At 39.1% G+C, this 20424-nt stretch overlaps 1 protein-coding gene across 1 annotated transcript; it reads right to left on the reverse strand.

The window, feature by feature from the left end:
* Positions 1–4338: 4338 nt before the first annotated feature.
* LOC117511351 (zinc finger protein 1 homolog) lies at positions 4339–18990 on the reverse strand. The gene is made up of 2 exons (XM_034171390.1): positions 18738–18990; positions 4339–5730 (listed from the first exon to the last, which is right to left on the reverse strand). Exons 1-2 carry the CDS (start codon positions 18925–18927, stop codon positions 4520–4522), a joined length of 1401 nt encoding a protein of 466 aa, XP_034027281.1. The 5' UTR covers positions 18928–18990; the 3' UTR covers positions 4339–4519.
* Between the last annotated feature and the right edge of the window lie 1434 nt (positions 18991–20424).

Here is a 20424-nt window from a genome sequence, read left to right on the forward strand (position 1 = left end):
TTTACCTCCCTTCCTGCACCCCCTGCGGCAGGCCCTCGTTCTTCCCAAGCTGGCAGGCGGCGCGACTCTAGTTGCACCGGCTACCAAAACACATCGCCTCAATTTGGAAATGGACTGTTTCAAGTTTAGTGCACATAAACAATGTCAAATGTATGTGTGTTGTCCTAATTCTAATGTGTGCCATTATTGCGGTAAACAAGTAATAATTGTGGATTAATTGCCGTTTGTCTGTGGAATGTGAGTGCAGCTGTTGTCCTGTGTTCTTGTCTGTGTGTTTACTGTTCTCTGTGCTAAGAGTTTTTTCCTCGTTGTGGCTTCTCGAAGGCATCGACCTTGAGGGTTTTTTTTCTCTTCCTTACCTTGTGTGTGCTTTTTTATATGTGTTTATGTACCAGGCCAGCGTATGTCTGTTACGTGTGTGTTGTTTGTCTTTGGGTCGGTCATGGTTTGCTCAACCCTGCTGTGACCTAAAGCAGGGATGTACATCTAGAGCTGGTCCCCGGGCGCCTTATGGCGACTTTTGCTCCTAACTGGCAATTAGGATGGGTTAAATGCAGTAGACACAATTCATTGATTCATTCATGTTCCTTTGTGCATATGACAATAAAATTTTTTTGAATCTTGAATCTTTGAAATCTCGTTGTTGTAATGACAATGATAATAAAAGCTATCTCTCTCTTTATCTATATATACTTTTTTTTATGTAAGACCTGAGGAAGACCAGCTGTACAGTCGAAACATGTTGGCTTGCCCATTAAAATAAAGGCCTTTTGACACCTGCTTGTGCAGCTCATATTTTTGGAGTGCCTGGACTGCATGTTTTTGTGTCTTCATGCAAACTTGATATGTTTGTTTATGTTTTGACTTCACATGTTAACCTTTGGTCAATTTATCATTCTTCTGTTACATGGATGTGAAATATTCATGTTGGGTGGGGGAGGGGAGATATAAACATAGAAAACGCTCATACTGTAGAAGTCAAATACTGATGTGAAAAACATTTTGCTTTGTTTCGCTCAACAGATAAATTCTAAGTCACCCAGAAATGCTAATGTCAACACTGGATGGAAAAATCTGTTATTCCCTTTCCCATATATAGAGGAGAATAAGAATCAAACCCAATCAGTGTTGCTGAGAATTGAACATGTTGGTGACTGTAAATGAACAATAGCTGCAGCTTTACTCATGTCAAATATTATGAACCCAGTGGTGACATAACTTTAATGAGTCATGAAAATAAGGATTTTTTTTTCTGTGATCCTGAATAAGAACAAGGTGTCCAATGTTGGACAGAATATTTTAAAATACTTGATTGTTGGATTTAATTGCAACATGAACAGTATCAGGGGTTGAAGATGAGTATTTGAAAAAAGTGGACAAAGCCAGACAGAATGATTGACCACAGCAACGTTCTTCTTCCAATTTTTAGGCCTCTTAAGATGGCAAGAAGAAACCATCCGACAGCGGAATGCAAAGGTGCTTCTTCACCCTCCACCATCTACTACACAGAATCTGGTTCCTTACTGGCTTATTTTCTTGAGGTTTATCAGTACAGTCACATACTGATCTAAAACCTGCAGATTGTTGACCTTCCATACGTCGGGGGGGGGGGGGGGGGGGTCCATACACAATACTGACATCTACTGTCATCTGGTAGGTTTGAGAAGCAGGCTTAGACCAGAGAGTCCTTGGGTCAATTCCCAGTCAGAAGGTAAATGACAGAAAATGCCCTTGAGCAAGGTTCTTAATCTGCAAGTTGCTCCTGGTACTCTGCTCACCGGCATCAGTGTGTGTAAATGTGAGGCATCAGTGTAAAGCACTTTCAGCAGCTGCATCAGGTGTTAAAGTGCTACAGAAATTTTGTTCATTTACTACGAGTTTAATGCCACAAAGCACAATTTCTTTGAACATGCTAGTCTTCAGTAATCAGGCTTTTCACCATGAAAAGCCTTCAGGACCGTTTTCCAATTTCTTCTTACAGGTAGCCAGTTCATAACATGTTGAGATGCTCTCCTCCTCATCCAGGGACTCCAAAGTGCCCCGACCCAACTGATGAAGTACAAAACATCTTCAAGGGACTATAGAAGTCCAGTTGACCTGATCTACCTGCATGTCTCCACACTTTTCTGCTTTTGTAGGCAAATAACTGGATTGTGGTTGTGGTACTCATCAGGCCAACTTCAGAGGACTCTTGTGGATTTTCTGGTATCAGTGCAAAAAAGTGCACAGCCTTGTATCATGATTTTTTTTTTTTTTTTGTTAATAAATGGAAATAAAAATTCTAACTAAAAATGTACTGAGACAGTGCTCATAGTACATTATTAATACAAACATGTCAGTGTGGTACCAATGAACTAACAGTATACCAGGCTAGTATTAATACTATTATACTAGTTCCATGTATTTATTGTGGATATACATCGTATTTGTTTGAAAAAAAAAAAAAAAATTTATACATCAAATATGCAATGGAAGACCATTAAACATATGAACTGTGGATGCTCAGTTTTCATTTTATTTAATAAAATAGGACATTTAATGCTTAGCATCAGTACATTTATTATTTAATGGCAACTGCACCATTCGGTGTATCCTCTTTTACTACAGACAAACAAAGAAATTTCAGCATAATGCATACAATACAATCATTTTTTTTCTTCACAACAACTAGTCAATTTTAATGACAGTTTAGCTTCACTACCTTTACCATGAAAAGTTAAACAAATGATTTGGTCAAATGTGTTTGCAAAATGGTCCAAATAATTTTTTTGTGGAATTTAGTAACAATTTGGTCACTATGACCTTTAGAACAAAAATAAGGTAAAAACATATGTGCACCTTTGAAAACTACAATAAACAGAGGGCTCATATTTGGAGTGGCTTTTTGAAGATGCCAACTTAACAGGGGAAGTGAAGAGGCAAACTAAAGACAAAGAAACTTGTAAACTATTTATTTTAAAACATAAAGCTGCACCAGGTGATGGCGATGGTTCACTCAGGTTGAATGAGCTTCAACATGTTTTTCAGGAAGATACAGCAGCTAAAAATCTGCTCTACCAAACCGTTGAGAAAATTTTATTTTTAATACCTGTAATTTCCAATATTACGTTGTGATGCAGTGATACAGTAGTGTTCAGAATAATAGTAGTGCTATGAGTAAAAAAAAGTAGAAAAGGGGGTGTTCACAATAATAGTAGCATCTGCTGCTGATGCTACAAACTCAAAACTATTATGTTCAAACTGCTTTTTTATCAATCCTGTGAATCACTAAACTAGTATTTAGTTGTATAACCACAGTTTTTCATGATTTCTTCACATCTGCGAGGCATTAATTTTGTTGGTTTGGAACCAAGATTTTGCTGGTTTACTAGTGTGCTTGGGGTCATTGTCTTGTTGAAACACCCATTTCAAGGGCATGTCCTCTTCAGCATAAGGCAACATGACCTCTTCAAGTATTTTGACATATCCAAACTGATCCATGATACCTGGTATGCGATATATAGGCCCAACACCATAGTAGGAGAAACATGCCCATATCATGATGCTTGCACCACCATGCTTCACTGTCTTCACTGTGAACTGTGGCTTGAATTCAGAGTTTGGGGGTCGTCTCACAAACTGCCTGCGGCCCTTGGACCCAAAAATAACAATTTTACTCTCATCAGTCCACAAAATATTCCTCCATTTCTCTTTAGGCCAGTTGATGTGTTCTTTGGCAAATTGTAACCTCTTCTGCACGTCTTTTATTTAACAGAGGGACTTTGCGGGGGATTCTTGCTAATAAATTAGCTTCACACAGGTGTCTTCTAACTGTCACAGCACTTACAGGTAACTCCAGACTGTCTTTGATCATCCTGGAGCTGATCAATGGGTGAGCCTTTGCCATTCTGGTTATTCTTCTATCCATTTTGATGGTTGTTTTCCATTTTCTTCCACGTGTCTCTTTTTTTTTTGTCCATTTTTAAGCATTGGAGATCATTGTAGATGAACAGCCTATAATTTTTTGCACCTGCGTATAAGTTTTCCCCTCTCCAATCAACTTTTTAATCAAACTACGCTGTTCTTCTGAACAATGTCTTGAACGTCCCATTTTCCTCAGGCTTTCAAAGAGAAAAGCATGTTCAACAGGTGCTGGCTTCATCCTTAAATAGGGGACACCTGATTCACACCTGTTTGTTCCACAAAATTGACAAACTCACTGACTGAATGCCACACTACTATTATTGTGAACACCCCCTTTTCTACTTTTTTTTAACTAATAGCCCAATTTCATAGCCTTAAGAGTGTGCATATCATGAATGCTTGGTCTTGTTGGATTTGTGAGAATCTACTGAATCTACTGGTACCTTGTTTCCCATGTAACAATAAGAAATATACTCAAAACCTGGATTAATCTTTTTAGTCACATAGCACTACTATTATTCTGAACACTACTGTATCTTTAAAAACACTTTGTAGTGGCTATGTAGAAAATACTACAGAACTGAGGTCATTAATTATTATCACATATTTAATAATACTAAGGCTGGAACAGAGGAGCACCAGAGTTTAGAAAAACATCCAAATTTAAGGTTTTTTTTCCTGTGTGGACTCTCATGTGTCTCGTAGCGTCTCCTCTCTGCCTGAAGCCTTTATTACAGACTGAACAAGTGAAAGGTTTCTCTCCTGTATGACGTCGCATGTGGTACGTCAACGATGCTGAATGAGTGAATCTTTCACCGCAGCTTGAGCATCGAAACGGTTTCTCTCCTGTATGAATTTTCATGTGCCTCATCACTGTAAACTTGGAGCAAAACGTTTTGCTACACACAGAGCAGCAAAATCGTTTCTCTTTATGATGAAGCATGGTGTGTTCTTTCAGCATGTTCTTCTTTCTAAACGTTTTGCTACACTCGGAGCAGTCAAATGGTTTCTTGTCACTATGAATTTTCATGTGGTCAATGAGATTGTTTTTGAATCTAAATATTTTGCTACACTCGGAGCAACTAAATGGTTTATCCCCTGTATGAATTCTCATATGTCTGATCAGGTTGGGCTTTAACGTAAATCTTTTGGTGCATTCAGTGCAGCAGAACGGTTTCTCTCCTGAGTGATGTCTCATGTGGTCATGCAGGCTGCCCTTGTACCTGAATGATTTGTTGCACTCGCTGCAGTTGAACGAGTTCTCTTCATTATGAAGTGTTACGTGAGGGTTCAGATCATTGCTTGAACAAAGTGTTTTACCACCTACAGAGCAGCCGAATGGTCTCTGGTAACTGAGGTTACATGTTGGTTTAAAACCTGACGGCGGATCTCCTGCCTCCTTACAATCATCACTGTGTTGGCTCTCACATTCAAAAGAGTCTGAAGCCTTATTGATGTTAAGTGTTTGCAAGTAAACATCTTGATCTAAGTGTTTGTCCGGTTCTGGTACTCCACGAGGTTGTGTGAACACGCCTTCAGTTGAGTTGCTGGCTTGAGGCTCCGCCTCTCTTTGGCTTTGATGAAGTTGTGAGGACTGAGGTCTCTGTTCGTTTTCTCCACTCTTCACAGGGACACAAGTCAATGTGAACTTAATGACATCATTCACCTGCGGTTCTTGAAGCGGTTCTCCCTGCTTATCGATCCAGAGGTCCTTGTGTTCCTCCTTAATGTGTTGGGGATCTGGGTCCTCTTGGTGCACACTGGAGCTCCAGTCCACCTGCTCCTCAGGTAAAACCTCTTCCTTCCCGACCAACAGTTGCTGTGTATCTACAAAGAGCGATCAATGAATATTAAACCACAAATAAACTGGAAAAGCACTCAGAATGCACAGCGCCCTCTGCTGGAGTGTCACCTCTTTGTCAAATCACAAAGAGGGCTTTAAAAGAGAGACAGTAAAAAACACAAAAAAAAACAAAAAACAAACAAACCTATTGCCAGTTCTGGATCACTGACAAAAAATTATTAAACTTTCTGTGACCTAACAACCATCAGGTGAGGTCTGGGTGCACTGGGTCGTGCGTTGCCCCAGATACCACACAACAGAACCACTTTGGCTCTTGAATGGCAAATGGTCCATCCCCAGCTCTGCAAAGTAACTGAAGGATGTTCATTCAGTTGTTTAATTTTGTAGAAAAAAAAGCAGATCACAGACATGACACAAAACTAAAGTCATTTCAAATGGCAACTTTCTGGCTTTAAAAAACACTATAAGAAATCAGGAAAAAAAAAATTGTGGCAGTCAGTAACGGTTACTTTTTAGACCAAGCAGAGGGAAAAAAATATGGACTCACTCAATTCTGAGGAATAAATTATGGAATCACCCTGTAAATTTTCATCCCCAAAACTAACACCTGCATCAAATCAGATCTGCTCGTTAGTCTGCATCTAAAAAGGAGTGATCACACCTTGGAGAGCTGTTGCACCAAGTGGACTGACATGAATCATGGCTCCAACATGAGAGATGTCAATTGAAACAAAGGAGAGGATTATCAAACTCTTAAAAGAGGGTAAATCATCACACAATGTTGCAAAAGATGTTGGTTGTTCACAGTCAGCTGTGTCTAAACTCTGGACCAAATACAAACAACATGGGAAGGTTGTTAAAGGCAAACATACTGGTAGACCAAGGAAGACATCAAAGCGTCGACAGAAAACCTAAAGCAATATGTCTCAAGCAAAATAATAATGGAGGACAGCGGTTTTATTGGTCGTGATTACACAGTAGGGGGCCAAATATTGGTAGGGACGTGAACCTAGGGGATTGCCGCCGCGACAGGCACCAGAGACCTTGCGACCACAGCTACGAGCAGCCGCATCGACAATGGAGGTGGAGAACACGGTCCACTCGGACTCCATGTCTCCAACCTCCCCCGGGATCTGGGAGAAGCTCTCCCGGAGGTGGGAGTTGAAGACCTCGCTGACAGAGGGTTCTGCCAGTCGTTCCCAGCAGACCCTCATGATATGTTTGGGCCTGCCAGGTCTTTACAAATGGTAAATCATTCGTGAAAATGGTAAATAATAATGGACCGAGACAACTCCTGTGGCACACGACATACTACACTCCTGGTGCTAGAGAAGTTGCCATTAAAAACACTGTGTTCTGTTAGATAGGTAGATATAAAGCCATGTAAGAGCCGATAGCTCAAAACCGTAACCAGCGAGTTTTTCCATTAACAGATCATGATCAATAATATCAAAAGCAGCAGAGAAGTTGAGAAACACAGTACAGTCGCAAGTCGCAAAACCCATCAATGAGATGTGATGGGTTTTGCAGCAGATTTCCAGGGGACAAGGGACGGAAACACTGTAACATCCAAAGTGAACCTGAAATACACTACCCACAATGCTCCTTGCATCGACCGGCCCATCACATTTTGCGGCAACTACGCTTCTTAACTCCTCTCAAAGCCGTTAAAATGGGGCAGAAAATATAAGACTTGTTCTTCTCTCTGCTCCTTTTCATTCTGGTAATGGAGATGCTTTATTTCTGCTTTTCTGTTTTTTTTCTTTTAAATGAATGAAATAAATAAATAAATGAAATGAAAAATATGTTAATTGTGAGTCACTTTTGTGCAGATTCAAGTCACTAACTGGGACTCCTGTCTTGTTGCGAGAAAGAAACGAGACTCGTCCTCCATTCTGTTTGTACCGCTCCAAACACGGCGCGGCTCTCTGCTGAGACAGAGTCCGGTTGAAATTAATAATTTCAAAGCGAATTGGTGTTTAAATCAAATGACACCTCTTTCCAAACATTGTAATACAAACAATAGACTGCAATCGATCAAAACTTTTTTCCCTCCCAAAATGAGGCGTCCTGTGCTGACGTGCTGCAGCCAACTGAGCTCAGCTCAGAGGTATGGAGAGACAATAATGCCAAAATGTCTGAAAGAAAAAGTTTTTGATTAAAACTACAGATTTTGTTTATTTTTATTTATGTCCAGAGATCAAGGATCCAGTGACCAATTTCATATTTATTTACTTTAAGACTCAATGAAATGTTGTTGACATAGAAAACCTGTAAAGCCTACTTTTAATACACAGAAAATTCACAAGAGGTATTGCTAAGGGAATCGATAAGGAATCAGATCGATAAGAGCAATCAATAGATAAAATCTGATCAATACCCATCCCTAGTCAGGAGTATGTTTAGTTCATGTACTTCAAAGTTTTTTGTGGTGTTATCAGATTTTTTTTTTCTTCCAACTTTTTCAGTTTCTGAATTCTTTTTCAGATAATTTTCACAGAACACTGATGATCTCTCGTTTCCGACTGATAACACTATGTAACTATGTGTTATTCCACAGAAACTTTGCTTCTGTGATCACGACAATGATATTTTGAAATTTGTCTGTTTTCAAGAATATTCTCAATTCGCCTTGACTACTACTGAGTAGTCTTCTAGAATATTCTTTAACTGCTAGAACTGTCCAGAATTTTCTAGAATTTTCCAGAAATATCTAGAAATTTCAAGAAACTTTTAGAAAAAAAACATAAAATCAAAGTTTGTCATTTTTCCATAGACTTTAGACATAAGCAGTTGAAATATAACACTTAGAAGCCAGGAACAAAAATTGTGTTACATAGTGTAACTGGAAATCAAACAGGCATAAAATTCAGTGTTCACACTGCCATCTACTGGCAGTAAATGGCAGTGTTCATGGTAGTGTGAATACCAATTGCCACACATTCGCTAAAAGTGCTGAATTACTAAAACAAAATTTTCTGTTTTCCAATTGCCTTTTTTTTACAAATGAAAAAAATGACATAATTACAAATACTGATTTATATGTAAAATCCACCACGTTACAGATACTTGTGTGTTATAGACCAACCAACCACTGATGTCAGGAAACTAATTTTCCCATAATGCACTACTATGACGTGTGTCTTTAAACACTAAAACCTTCAAAATGAATGCATTACTTTAAAACTAAAACATCTAGCTGATATTTTCACTTTGTAAAACAACAGTCCAGAATTAGTTTGTTTACAATTTTAACCACAAGTCAAAACTGTCTGCCCGTGCATGACTTGTGTGATACAGTCCCAGCTATTCAGGACTGAATTGCTGGGACACCACTCAGTCTGAGTGACTTAGTAATGACTTCATGACTCAGTCTGAGTGGTGTCCAAAAAATGAGGTGGGCTTCATAGATAATTGGCAAAGCTTCTGGGGAAAACCTGGTCTTGTTAGGAGAAACGGCATCCATCCCACTTTGGATGGAGCAGCTCTCATTTCTAGAAATCTGGCTAATTTTCTTAAATCCTCCAAACCGTGACTATCCAGGGTTGGGACCAGGAAGCAGAGTTGTAGTCTTACACACCTCTCTGCAGCTTCTCTCCCCCTGCCATCCCCTCATTACCCCATCCCCGTAGAGACGGTGTCTGCTCCCAGACCACCAATAACCAGCAAAAATCTATTTAAGCATAAAAATTCAAAAAGAAAAAAATAATATAGCACCTTCAAGTGCACCAGACTAAAACAGTTAAATGTGGTCTATTAAACATTAGGTCTCTCTCTTCTAAGTCCCTGTTAGTAAATGATATAATAATTGATCAACATATTGATTTATTCTGCCTTACAGAAACCTGGTTACAGCAGGATGAATATGTTAGTTTAAATGAGTCAACACCCTCGAGTCACACTAACTGCCAGAACACTCGTAGCACGGGCCGAGGGGGAGGATTAGCAGCAATCTTCCACTCCAGCTTATTAATTAATCAAAAACCCAGACAGAGCTTTAATTCATTTGAAAGCTTGACTCTTAGTCTTGTCCATCCAAATTGGAAGTCCCAAAAAAACAGTTTTATTTGTTGTTATCTATCGTCCACCTGGTCATTACTGTGAGTTTCTCTGTGAATTTTCAGACCTTTTGTCTGACTTAGTGCTTAGCTCAGATAAGATAATTATAGTGGGCGATTTTAACATCCACACAGATGCTGAGAATGACAGCCTCAACACTGTATTTAATCTATTGTTAGACTCGACTGGCTTTGCTCAAAATGTAAATGAGTCCACCCACCACTTTAATCATACCATAGATCTTGTTCTGACTTATGGTATGGAAATTGAAGACTTAACAGTATTCCCTGAAAATCCCCTTCTGTCTGATCATTTCTTAATAACATTTACATTTACTCTGATGGACTACCCAGCAGTGGAGAATAAGTTTCATTACACTAGAAGTCTTTCAGAAAGCGCTGTAACTAGGTTTAAGGATATGATTCCTTCTTTATGTTCTCCAATGCCATATACCAACACAGGGCAGAGTAGCTACCTAAACTCTGTGAGTGAGATAGATTATCTCGTCAATAGTTTTATATCCTCATTGAGGACAACTTTGGATGCTGTAGCTCCTCTGAAAAGAGAGCTTTAAATCAGAAGTGCCTGACTCCGTGGTATAACTCACAAACTCGCAGCTTAAAGCAGATAACCCGTAAGTTGGAGAGGAAATGGCGTCTCACTAATTTAGATCTTCACTTAGCCTGGAAAAAGAGTCTGTTGCTCTATAAAAAAGCCCTCCGTAAAGCTAGGACATCTTACTACTCATCACTAATTGAAGAAAATAAGAACAACTAACTATTAGAGAAAAAATTACTCATAACCATCCCAAAGACATATCGTTCTCTTTGGCTGCTTTCAGTGATGCCGGTATTTGGTTAGATTCTTTCTTTCTGATTGTTCTGTCTGAGTTATTTTCATTAGTTACTTCCTCCAAACCATCAACATGTCTATTAGACCCTATTCCTACCAGGCTGCTCAAGGAAGCCCTACCATTAATTAATGCTTCGATCTTAAATATGATCAATCTATCTTTATTAGTTGGCTATGTACCACAGGCTTTTAAGGTGGCAGTAATTAAACCATTACTTAAAAAGCCATCACTTGACCCAGCTATCTTAGCTAATTATAGGCCAATCTCCAACCTTCCTTTTCTCTCAAAAATTCTTGAAAAGGTAGTTGTAAAACAGCTAACTGATCATCTGCAGAGGAATGGTCTATTTGAAGAGTTTCAGTCAGGGTTTAGAATTCATCATAGTACAGAAACAGCATTAGTGAAGGTTACAAATGATCTTCTTATGGCCTCAGACAGTGGACTCATCTGTGCTTGTCCTGTTAGACCTCAGTGCAGCTTTTGATACTGGTGACCATAAAATTTTATTACAGAGATTAGAGCATGCCATAGGTATTAAAGGCACTGCGCTGCGGTGGTTTGAATCATATTTATCTAATAGATTACAATTTGTTCATGTAAATGGGGAATCTTCTTCACAGACTAAGGTTAATTATGGAGTTCCACACGGTTCTGTGCTAGGACCAATTTTATTCACTTTATACATGCTTCCCTTAGGCAGCATTATTAGACAGCATTGCTTAAATTTTCATTGTTACGCAGATGATACCCAGCTTTATCTATCCATGAAGCCAGAGGACACACACCAATTAGCTAAACTGCAGGATTGTCTTACAGACATAAAGACATGGATGACCTCTAATTTCCTGCTTTTAAACTCAGATAAAACTGAAGTTATTGTACTTGGCCCCACAAATCTTAGAAACATGGTGTCTAACCAGATTCTTACTCTGGATGGCATTACCCTGACCTCTAGTAATACTGTGAGAAATCTTGGAGTCATTTTTGATCAGGATATGTCATTCAAAGCGCATATTAAACAAATATGTAGGACTGCTTTTTTGCATTTGCGCAATATCTCTAAAATTAGAAAGGTCTTATCTCAGAGTGATGCTGAAAACTAATTCATGCATTTATTTCCTCTAGGCTGGACTATTGTAATTCATTATTATCAGGTTGTCCTAAAAGTTCCCTGAAAAGCCTTCAGTTAATTCAAAATGCTGCAGCTAGAGTGCTAACAGGGACTAGAAGGAGAGAGCATATCTCACCCATATTGGCCTCTCTTCATTGGCTTCCTGTTAATTCTAGAATAGAATTTAAAATTCTTCTTCTTACTTATAAGGTTTTGAATAATCAGGTCCCATCTTATCTTAGGGACCTCATAGTACCATATCACCCCAATACAGCGCTTCGCTCTCAGACTGCAGGCTTACTTGTAGTTCCTAGGGTTTGTACAACCCCTGGCAAAAGTATGGAATCACCGGCCTCGGAGGATGTTCATTCAGTTGTTTAATTTTGTAGAAAAAAAGCAGATCACAGACATGACACAAAACTAAAGTCATTTCAAATGGCAACTTTCTGGCTTTAAGAAACACTATAAGAAATCAAGAAAAAAAAGATTGTGGCAGTCAGTAACGGTTACTTTTTTAGACCAAGCAGAGGAAAAAAATATGGAATCACTCAAGTCTGAGGAAAAAATTATGGAATCACCCTGTAAATTTTCATCCCCAAAACTAACACCTGCATCATAACAGATCTGCTCGTTAGTCTGCATCTAAAAAGGAGTGAACACACCTTGGAGAGCTGTTGCACCAAGTGGACTGACATGAATCATGGCTCCAACACGAGAGATGTCAATTGAAACAAAGGAGAGGATTATCAAATTCTTAAAAGAGAGTAAATCATCACGCAATGTTGCAAAAGATGTTGGTTGTTCACAGTCAGCTGTGTCTAAACTCTGGACCAAATACAAATAACATGGGAAGGTTGTTAAAGGCAAACATACTGGTAGACCAAGGAAGACATCAAAGCGTTAAGACAGAAAACTTAAAGCAATATGTCTCAAAAATCGAAAAATGTACAACAAAACAAATGAGGAACGAATGGGAGGAAACTGAAGTCAACGTCTGTGACCGAACTGTAAGAAACCGCCTAAAGGAAATGGGATTTACATACAGAAAAGCTAAACGAAAGGCATCATTAACACCTAAACAGAAAAAAACAAGGTTACAATGGGCTAAGGAAAAGCAATTGTGGACTGTGGATGACTGGATGAAATTCATATTCAGTGATGAATCTCTAATCCGCATTGGGCAAGGTGATGATGCTGGAACTTTTGTTTGGTGCCTTTCCAATGAGATTTATAAAGATGACTGCCTGAAGAGAACATGTAAATTTCCACAGTCATTGATGATATGGGGCTGCATGTCAGGTAAAGGCACTGGGGAGATGGCTGTCATTACATCATCAATAAATGCACAAGTTTATGTTGATATTTTGGACAATTGAAAGGATGTTTGGGGATGATGAAATCATTTTTCAAGATAATGCATCTTGCCATAGAGCAAAAACTGCAAAAACATTCCTTGTAAAAAGACACATAGGGTCAATGTCAATGAGCAGATCTGATTTGATGCAGGTGTTAATTTGGGGGATGAAAATTTACAGGGTGATTCCATAATTTTTTCCTCAGAATTGAGTGATTCCATATTTTTTTCCTCTGCTTGGTCTAAAAAAGTAACCGTTACTGACTGCCACAATCTTTTTTTCTTGATTTCTTATAGTGTTTCTTAAAGCCAGGAAGTTGCCATTTGAAATGACTTTAGTTTTGTGTCATGTCTGTGATCTGCTTTTTTTCTACAAAATTAAACAACTGAATGAACATCCTCTGAGGCCGGTGATTCCATAATTTTTGCCAGGGTTTGTAAGAGTAGAATGGGAGGCAGAGCCTTCAGCTTTCAGGCTCCTCTCCTCTGGAACCAGCTCCCAATTCAGATCAGGGAGACAGACACCCTCTCTACTTTTAAGATTAGGCTTAAAAGTTTCCTTTTTGCTAAAGCTTATAGTTAGGGCTGGATCAGGTGACCCTGAACCATCCCTTAGTTATGCTGCTATAGACTTAGACTGCTGGGGGGTTCCCATGATGCACTGAGTGTTTCTTTCTCTTTTTGCTCTGTATGCACCACTCTGCATTTAATCATTAGTGATTGATCTCTGCTCCCCTCCACAGCATGTCTTTTTCCTGGTTCTCTCCCTCAGCCCCAACCAGTCCCAGCAGAAGACTGCCCCTCCCTGAGCCTGGTTCTGCTGGAGGTTTCTTCCTGTTAAAAGGGAGTTTTTCCTTCCCACTGTTGCCAAGTGCTTGCTCACAGGGGGTCGTTTTGACCATTGGGGTTTTTCTGTAATTATTGTATGGCTTTGCCTTACAATATAAAGCGCCTTGGGGCAACTGTTTGTTGTGATTTGGCGCTACATAAATAAAACTGATTTGATTTGATTATTGACAGACAATTCTTCCTTAAAAAAAAAAGTCAGTGTTCTCAGTTATATCTGAACAAGATATAACCCTAAAAAGTGTTTTTGTTGTTGTTTAGGCAAAAAGTGTATCTTTGACTGCAAGAAAAGTGATATACAGTGACACCAATTTTTATGGTACCACCATAACCAAATATATCATAGATGAACAAATAAAAGCTTCAGATCAATGACCATTCTCTACATCAAAATATGAGCTCAAAATGTTAACTATGATTTGTACATATTTTCCTTTTTCTGCCAATGATGCAGACTCTCTGAATAATGCAATAATGCAAACTTCAGTTTGCATTATTGCACATGATTCCGTTTCTTTGTGAAATTACATTAAAAATAAATGAGCTAAATGGATACTACATGAAACCTATGGCATTATCTGACTTCAGTTCACTCTATCATATTCAATATCTACGCAGTTTCCAGAGTTTTTCTGTAAAATCATATTTTAATGAAAAAATTGTAAACTGAATCAAATATGAACATAGATTTTTCAGGTTTTATTATAACTTATTTTAGGTTATAACTTCACTTTATGCAGTAACTGGAAGGATTTTCATGTCAAAATGTCAATTCAAATGTATGTATTTAGGACTCATTATTTTATCTTTTTTTTTTTTTACCTCCAAACAAACCACCAGCTGCTTGGGTAGGCGATGTGTCTTTTTTTTTTTTTTTTTTAACATTGGGTTGTGCTGATTTTTCCTCTCTTGGTTTGGACTTGTACGGAGCCTGCCTAGGGACATGGTGATTCATTTTTTTGGCCCAGATTATTGCGTTCCCTCGCAATACTTTTGTGTTCCCTAGCAGTAGTTTTTGTGTTCCCTTGCAATAACCTATTATCATATTAAAGCTCATGCCTATCAGAGCACAGTGAGTGGAATCGGGGGGGGGGGGGGGGGGGGGGGGACTAAACGCATATGCGCATGTGCGTATGCATGTACGCACACGCACGGGTGCACACGCACGCACACACACACACACACGCACGCACACACAGGATTCACAAGAGAATGGGATCTTGTGAGATGAGGGTGTAAGTTGCTACAACTTGCACAGCTGTAAGACTCCGTATGAAATATATTTATACAACAGTGATAGTTAGTAGCAGCACCTGTTAGTGCACCTTCTGAACATTTATGGGTGATTCTTTAACTACAGGCACTATTGGCCTTGTAAATGTAATTTCCACCACACCATTTCCTTACAATATAAAGCGCCTTGGGGCAACTGTTTGTTGTGATTTGGCGCTATATACATGTGCTCTGATGTCACTGTCTCCACAGAAACTACCCAAACAATCTTTCATACAAACTGTTTAAAGGGACATTACAGTGTTGTGGTGGAAATTACAGCAATAGTGTGGGACAACTACATTTTGTTTAAAAAAATCACAACAGTTGTATGACATTGAATACCCCAATTATGTTTTGATTATTTTACTTATATTTTATTCAGAGATATTTTAAAACGTTAGAAAAAACGTTTCAATAATCTGGGCTAAAAAAAAAAATTAACCACCATGTCCGTAAGCAGGCTCCATAACTTGAGAGACATGCTTTGCTATTAACTCAGCAGGTGTATTTTGATCTTTTTCAATAGATTTAACAACAATTTAATAAAACTTTAACAGCCGTTATCATCTGAATGTGTTTCAGTAACTTTTTGGGCTGGACTGAAAGGTGCTGGTGGCTACGTTACTAAGATTGATTTCTAACACAAAACTGTCAACAGAGGGAATAATATAAGTGTAAATCTGATGGCGTATATGATCAGAGCAGTAAAATGATCAGTCCGTGCGAATGCCACACTGACCCCCCCCCCCCCCCCGCTTTGACTAGGGATGGGTATTGATAAGATTTTATTGGTATCAATGCCATTATCAATAGCTCCTGTGAATTTTCTGTATACTAAAAGTAGGCTTTACAGGTTTTCCATGTCAACAACATTTTATTGAGTCTTAAAGTAAATAAATATGAAATTGGTCACTGGAGCCTTAAACTCTGGACATAAATAAAAATCAATAAAATCTGTACATGGCCACTGCATCCTTGATGTACATGATGGATCCTTGATCTCTGGACATAAATAAAAATAAACAAAATCTGTAGTTTTTGTCAAAAGCATTTCCTTACAGGTGTAACTCCACACCCCCTGAGCTGAGCTCAGCCGGCTGTGCTGCACATCAGCATTAATGTAATTCATAAAGAATGGAGGACGTCTCATTTTGGAAGAAAAAAAACAAAACAAACAGTTTTGGTCTGTTGTAGTTTGTTGTCTGTATTACAATGTTTGGAAAGAGGTGTCATTTGATTAAAAACAGCGATTCGCTTTGAAGCTATTAATTCTGACCGAAATCTGCACGACTCTTTGGAGTCCCACAAAACAGGAAAGGAATGAACGACGATTCTCATTTCTTGCCCGCAATAAGACAAGAGTCCCAGTTAATGACTTGAATCCGTACAAAGCTGACTCTTTAAATGGCGCTTCTGAAAAGCAGCGAAACAGAAGTGCTGCTTCACTGGTTCAAGCTTCAAGCAGACTTGCTGCAAAAGCAGCAAGTCTGCAATCAACATAGAGAAATGATCATTTTCCTGAGACACACCCTCAAAAACAACGGCTGCTCCGGCGCAATGTGAAAAAAAGGACTGATAAGGGATTCATTAAGCAAAAAGGCTACTGATGTCACTGGATCGAATCATTTCTTAACTTGACACAGAAACGTGTTCGGCTTCACGTGTCGACCACAAAGGTTTTTTTTTTTTTGTGTGTCTTATTAATGTCTTCTGTGTCTTAATGTCTTATTAATTCTATTAACTGTAGCGTGCTTAACTTTGAGTACAACAGAGAAAATAAATTCCAAATTCTGCACTAAGCTGATGTCTTGACTCTGTCTGTCTGTGTCAATCTGCTTCATGACAGCTGAGATTCAATTTATGGCCAATCACAGCTCGTGTAACTAGTTTGTCCACTTCGGTTTCATTCAGGAAATGGTGCTCATCAATTTCACTTTCACATGTTTTATATGTTACATATTATATATATATATATATATATATATATATATATATATATATATAAACGGTGATAACAGAATATTAATTTTGACTCTTACAGAAAATAGTCATAAAATGGAAAAGTAGCATCCATGGTTTGACAGAGCTGAAGAGACAGAAAACAGGAATTCAAAAGATCTGCTGCATCAGCCTCAGACATGGCATGTCACACTCAGTCCAGCATCCCGTTGTCCACAGATGCCACTAAATAATGAAATATCAAGTGTGCGTCCTATTTACACTGAAGAAAAGGCTCTAAACATACAGTCGGAACCGGACTGATGAAGGATGACTTTCTTCCCTGGCAATGATCTCCACTGAAACAGAGAGACTTTTAAAATGTCAGGAAGATAAGGAAAACCTCTACAAGTAGGTATGTGATAAAAACAAATTAAAGAAATTGTAACGGAAATGGTGTGGTTGGAAAGATCCTATGGAGACCTTCAAAATGGTGTTTAAATATTAGTTCTATGTCACATATGAAGAAAAGTATGAGCATTTGAAGGTCGGAAGATCTTGGCAATTTTTGTCTGTGTGCTTCAGGGAAAAACACCAGAAAGCTGTGTCTCAGTGTTTACATTTCAAAATGATGGTACTCTGTCAAACCTAATTACTATCTCATTTAAATGTGTGAACTGCAACAATCCGCCCTATAAACATGGTTTACTGACAGCAGTTTCCAAGCTAAAAAAAAAAGGCTATTTCGCTATGTCCGCCGTCTTGACATCGGTGTTGCGGATCATAAAAATATGCACGCAAAGGCTTCGATCATCACCACACTTCACAGAAAGGTACATAACCACATGAATTACATGTTCTATATTATTTGAAAACTGATCTTACTCACCTTTACAAGAGAATGTTTTCTATGCTATATTTCAATTCAATTTTCCACAGATTTTCCTAACTTCTACTTCTCACAGGAATACCGTTTGAAAACGAGGTTGCGGGGGGATATCATCTACGTTATCAAATAGGCAGATTCCCGACTGTTAAAAAATAAACGCATTCCTTGAAGCACAAACTCAGCACTACTGCCTGCAAAGTCTTACAAGCCAGAAGCAGCTGATACAACCACAACAGCAGGCACCATATTTAGGTCATACGCACGTACCTACTGCAAGCAAGTTATCGATGCTTTTGTTCAGAAGGAGCAGCACATGGACTTCATTTATAAGTAAACGTAAGACATAACTTTTTTTAATTAAATGTGCTTTTTGTGTACTAGTTTGTGTAAAGAATGCTGATATGAGATTTTAAACATAACCCTTAACTAATGTCAATCAAACGGTGAATAAACTACTCTGTGAGCTTCATAAGTATTTAAATCTGATTGTGATGAAGTCAGTGCCTCACCAGCCATCAACCGCACCGCACGTCACCGAGTTTAACCAAGTCGACTTTAAACAGAAAAAAAGACATTTATTTAAAGAGTCAAATTAACAATAATAAAGTTGAATCAGTTTAAAACCAGACCCAAAGTCTGGAATTTTATCCAGAAAATCAAACATCTGCAAACAAAACAAAAAGTTAAACCAGTGAGACAACTAACCTGCGTCTAAACGAACCTCCGGGTTAAAGACGGCGTCCAGCAGGTGTCGCTGTCGGTGGTTCTCCTCTTTGGAACGACAAAGTTCCTCCTCGTACTCTGCTATGGTTCTTTCAAACAGCCCAAATATCTCTTCAGCAGCCGCAGTTAGTCGCTGCTTCACCAACGCTCTCAGCATTTGGACTTTAGACATTTTCACACAACGACACCAACTTTTTCTAAAACAAACTCCGTCACAAAACAGCAAGAGAACAAAGTCACAGACACGAACACTGCTGCTCACAGCTAGCAAGCTAAGCTAAGGGCCGGAAACAGAGGCGCCTTCAAAGTAAGAGAGCGAACAGAGGCGGCTTCAAAAATAAGAACGAGAACAGAGACACCTTCAAAGTAAGAGAGCGAGCAGGTGCCTTCAAAGTAAGAGAGCAAACAGGCGCCTTCAAAAATAAGAACGAGAACAGAGGCGCCTTCAAAGTAAGAGAGCGAACAGAGGCGCCTTCAAAAATAAGAACGAGAACAGAGGCGCCTTCAAAGTAGGAGAGCGAAAAGAGACGCCTTCAAAAATAAGAACGAGAACAGAGACACCTTCAAAATAAGAGAACAGAGGCGCCTTCAAATATAACAAAGAGAACAGAGGCGCCTTCAAAGTAAGAGAGCGAACAGAGACGCCTTCAAAGTAAGAGAGAAAAGAGGCGTCTTCAAAGTAAGAAAGAGAACAGAGGCGCCTTCAAAGTAAGAGAGAAAAGAGGCGTCTTCAAAGTAAGAAAGAGAACAGAGGCTCCTTCAAAAATAAGAAAGAGAACAGAGGCGCCTTCAAAGTAAGAGAGCGAACACAGACGCCTTCAAAGTAAGAAAGAGAACAGAAGTGCCTTCAAAAATAAAAAAGAGAACAGAGGCGTCTTCAACGTAAGAGAGAGAAAAGAGGCTCCTTCAAAGTAAGAAAGCGAACAGAGACGCCTTCAAAAATAAAAAAGAGAACAGAGGCGCCTTCAAAGTAAGAGAGAGAAAAGAGGCTCCTTCAAAGTAAGAAAGCGAACAGAGACGCCTTCAAAAATAAAAAAGAGAACAGAGGCGCCTTCAAAGTAAGAGAGCGAACAGAGGCGGCTTCAAAAATAAGAACGAGAACAGAGACACCTTCAAAGTAAGAGAGCGAGCAGGTGCCTTCAAAGTAAGAGAGCAAACAGGCGCCTTCAAAAATAAGAACGAGAACAGAGGCGCCTTCAAAGTAAGAGAGCGAACAGAGGCGCCTTCAAAAATAAGAACGAGAACAGAGGCGCCTTCAAAGTAGGAGAGCGAAAAGAGACGCCTTCAAAAATAAGAACGAGAACAGAGACACCTTCAAAATAAGAGAGAGAACAGAGGCGCCTTCAAATATAACAAAGAGAACAGAGGCGCCTTCAAAGTAAGAGAGCAAACAGAGGCGCCTTCAAAAATAAGAACGAGAACAGAGGCGCCTTCAAAGTAGGAGAGCGAAAAGAGACGCCTTCAAAAATAAGAACGAGAACAGAGACACCTTCAAAATAAGAGAGAGAACAGAGGCGCCTTCAAAGTAAGAGAGCGAACAGAGGCGCCTTCAAAAATAAGAACGAGAACAGAGGCGCCTTCAAAGTAGGAGAGCGAAAAGAGACGCCTTCAAAAATAAGAACGAGAACAGAGACACCTTCAAAATAAGAGAGAGAACAGAGGCGCCTTC

The sequence above is a fragment of the Thalassophryne amazonica genome, chromosome 5 (genome assembly GCF_902500255.1).
Source record: "Thalassophryne amazonica chromosome 5, fThaAma1.1, whole genome shotgun sequence".
Taxonomy (NCBI): domain Eukaryota; kingdom Metazoa; phylum Chordata; class Actinopteri; order Batrachoidiformes; family Batrachoididae; genus Thalassophryne; species Thalassophryne amazonica.

What these genes read in the sequence shown, in the direction of transcription:
- LOC117511351 (XM_034171390.1), bottom strand. Translation starts at nt 18,927, where the DNA reads ATGTCTAAAGTCCAAATGCTGAGAGCGTTGGTGAAGCAGCGACTAACT. An exon ending in GGAGGTTCGTTTAGACGCAG is followed by an intron (nt 5,731 to 18,737) that starts GTTAGTTGTCTC and finishes CGCTCTTTGTAG; the next exon opens with ATACACAGCAACTGTTGGTC.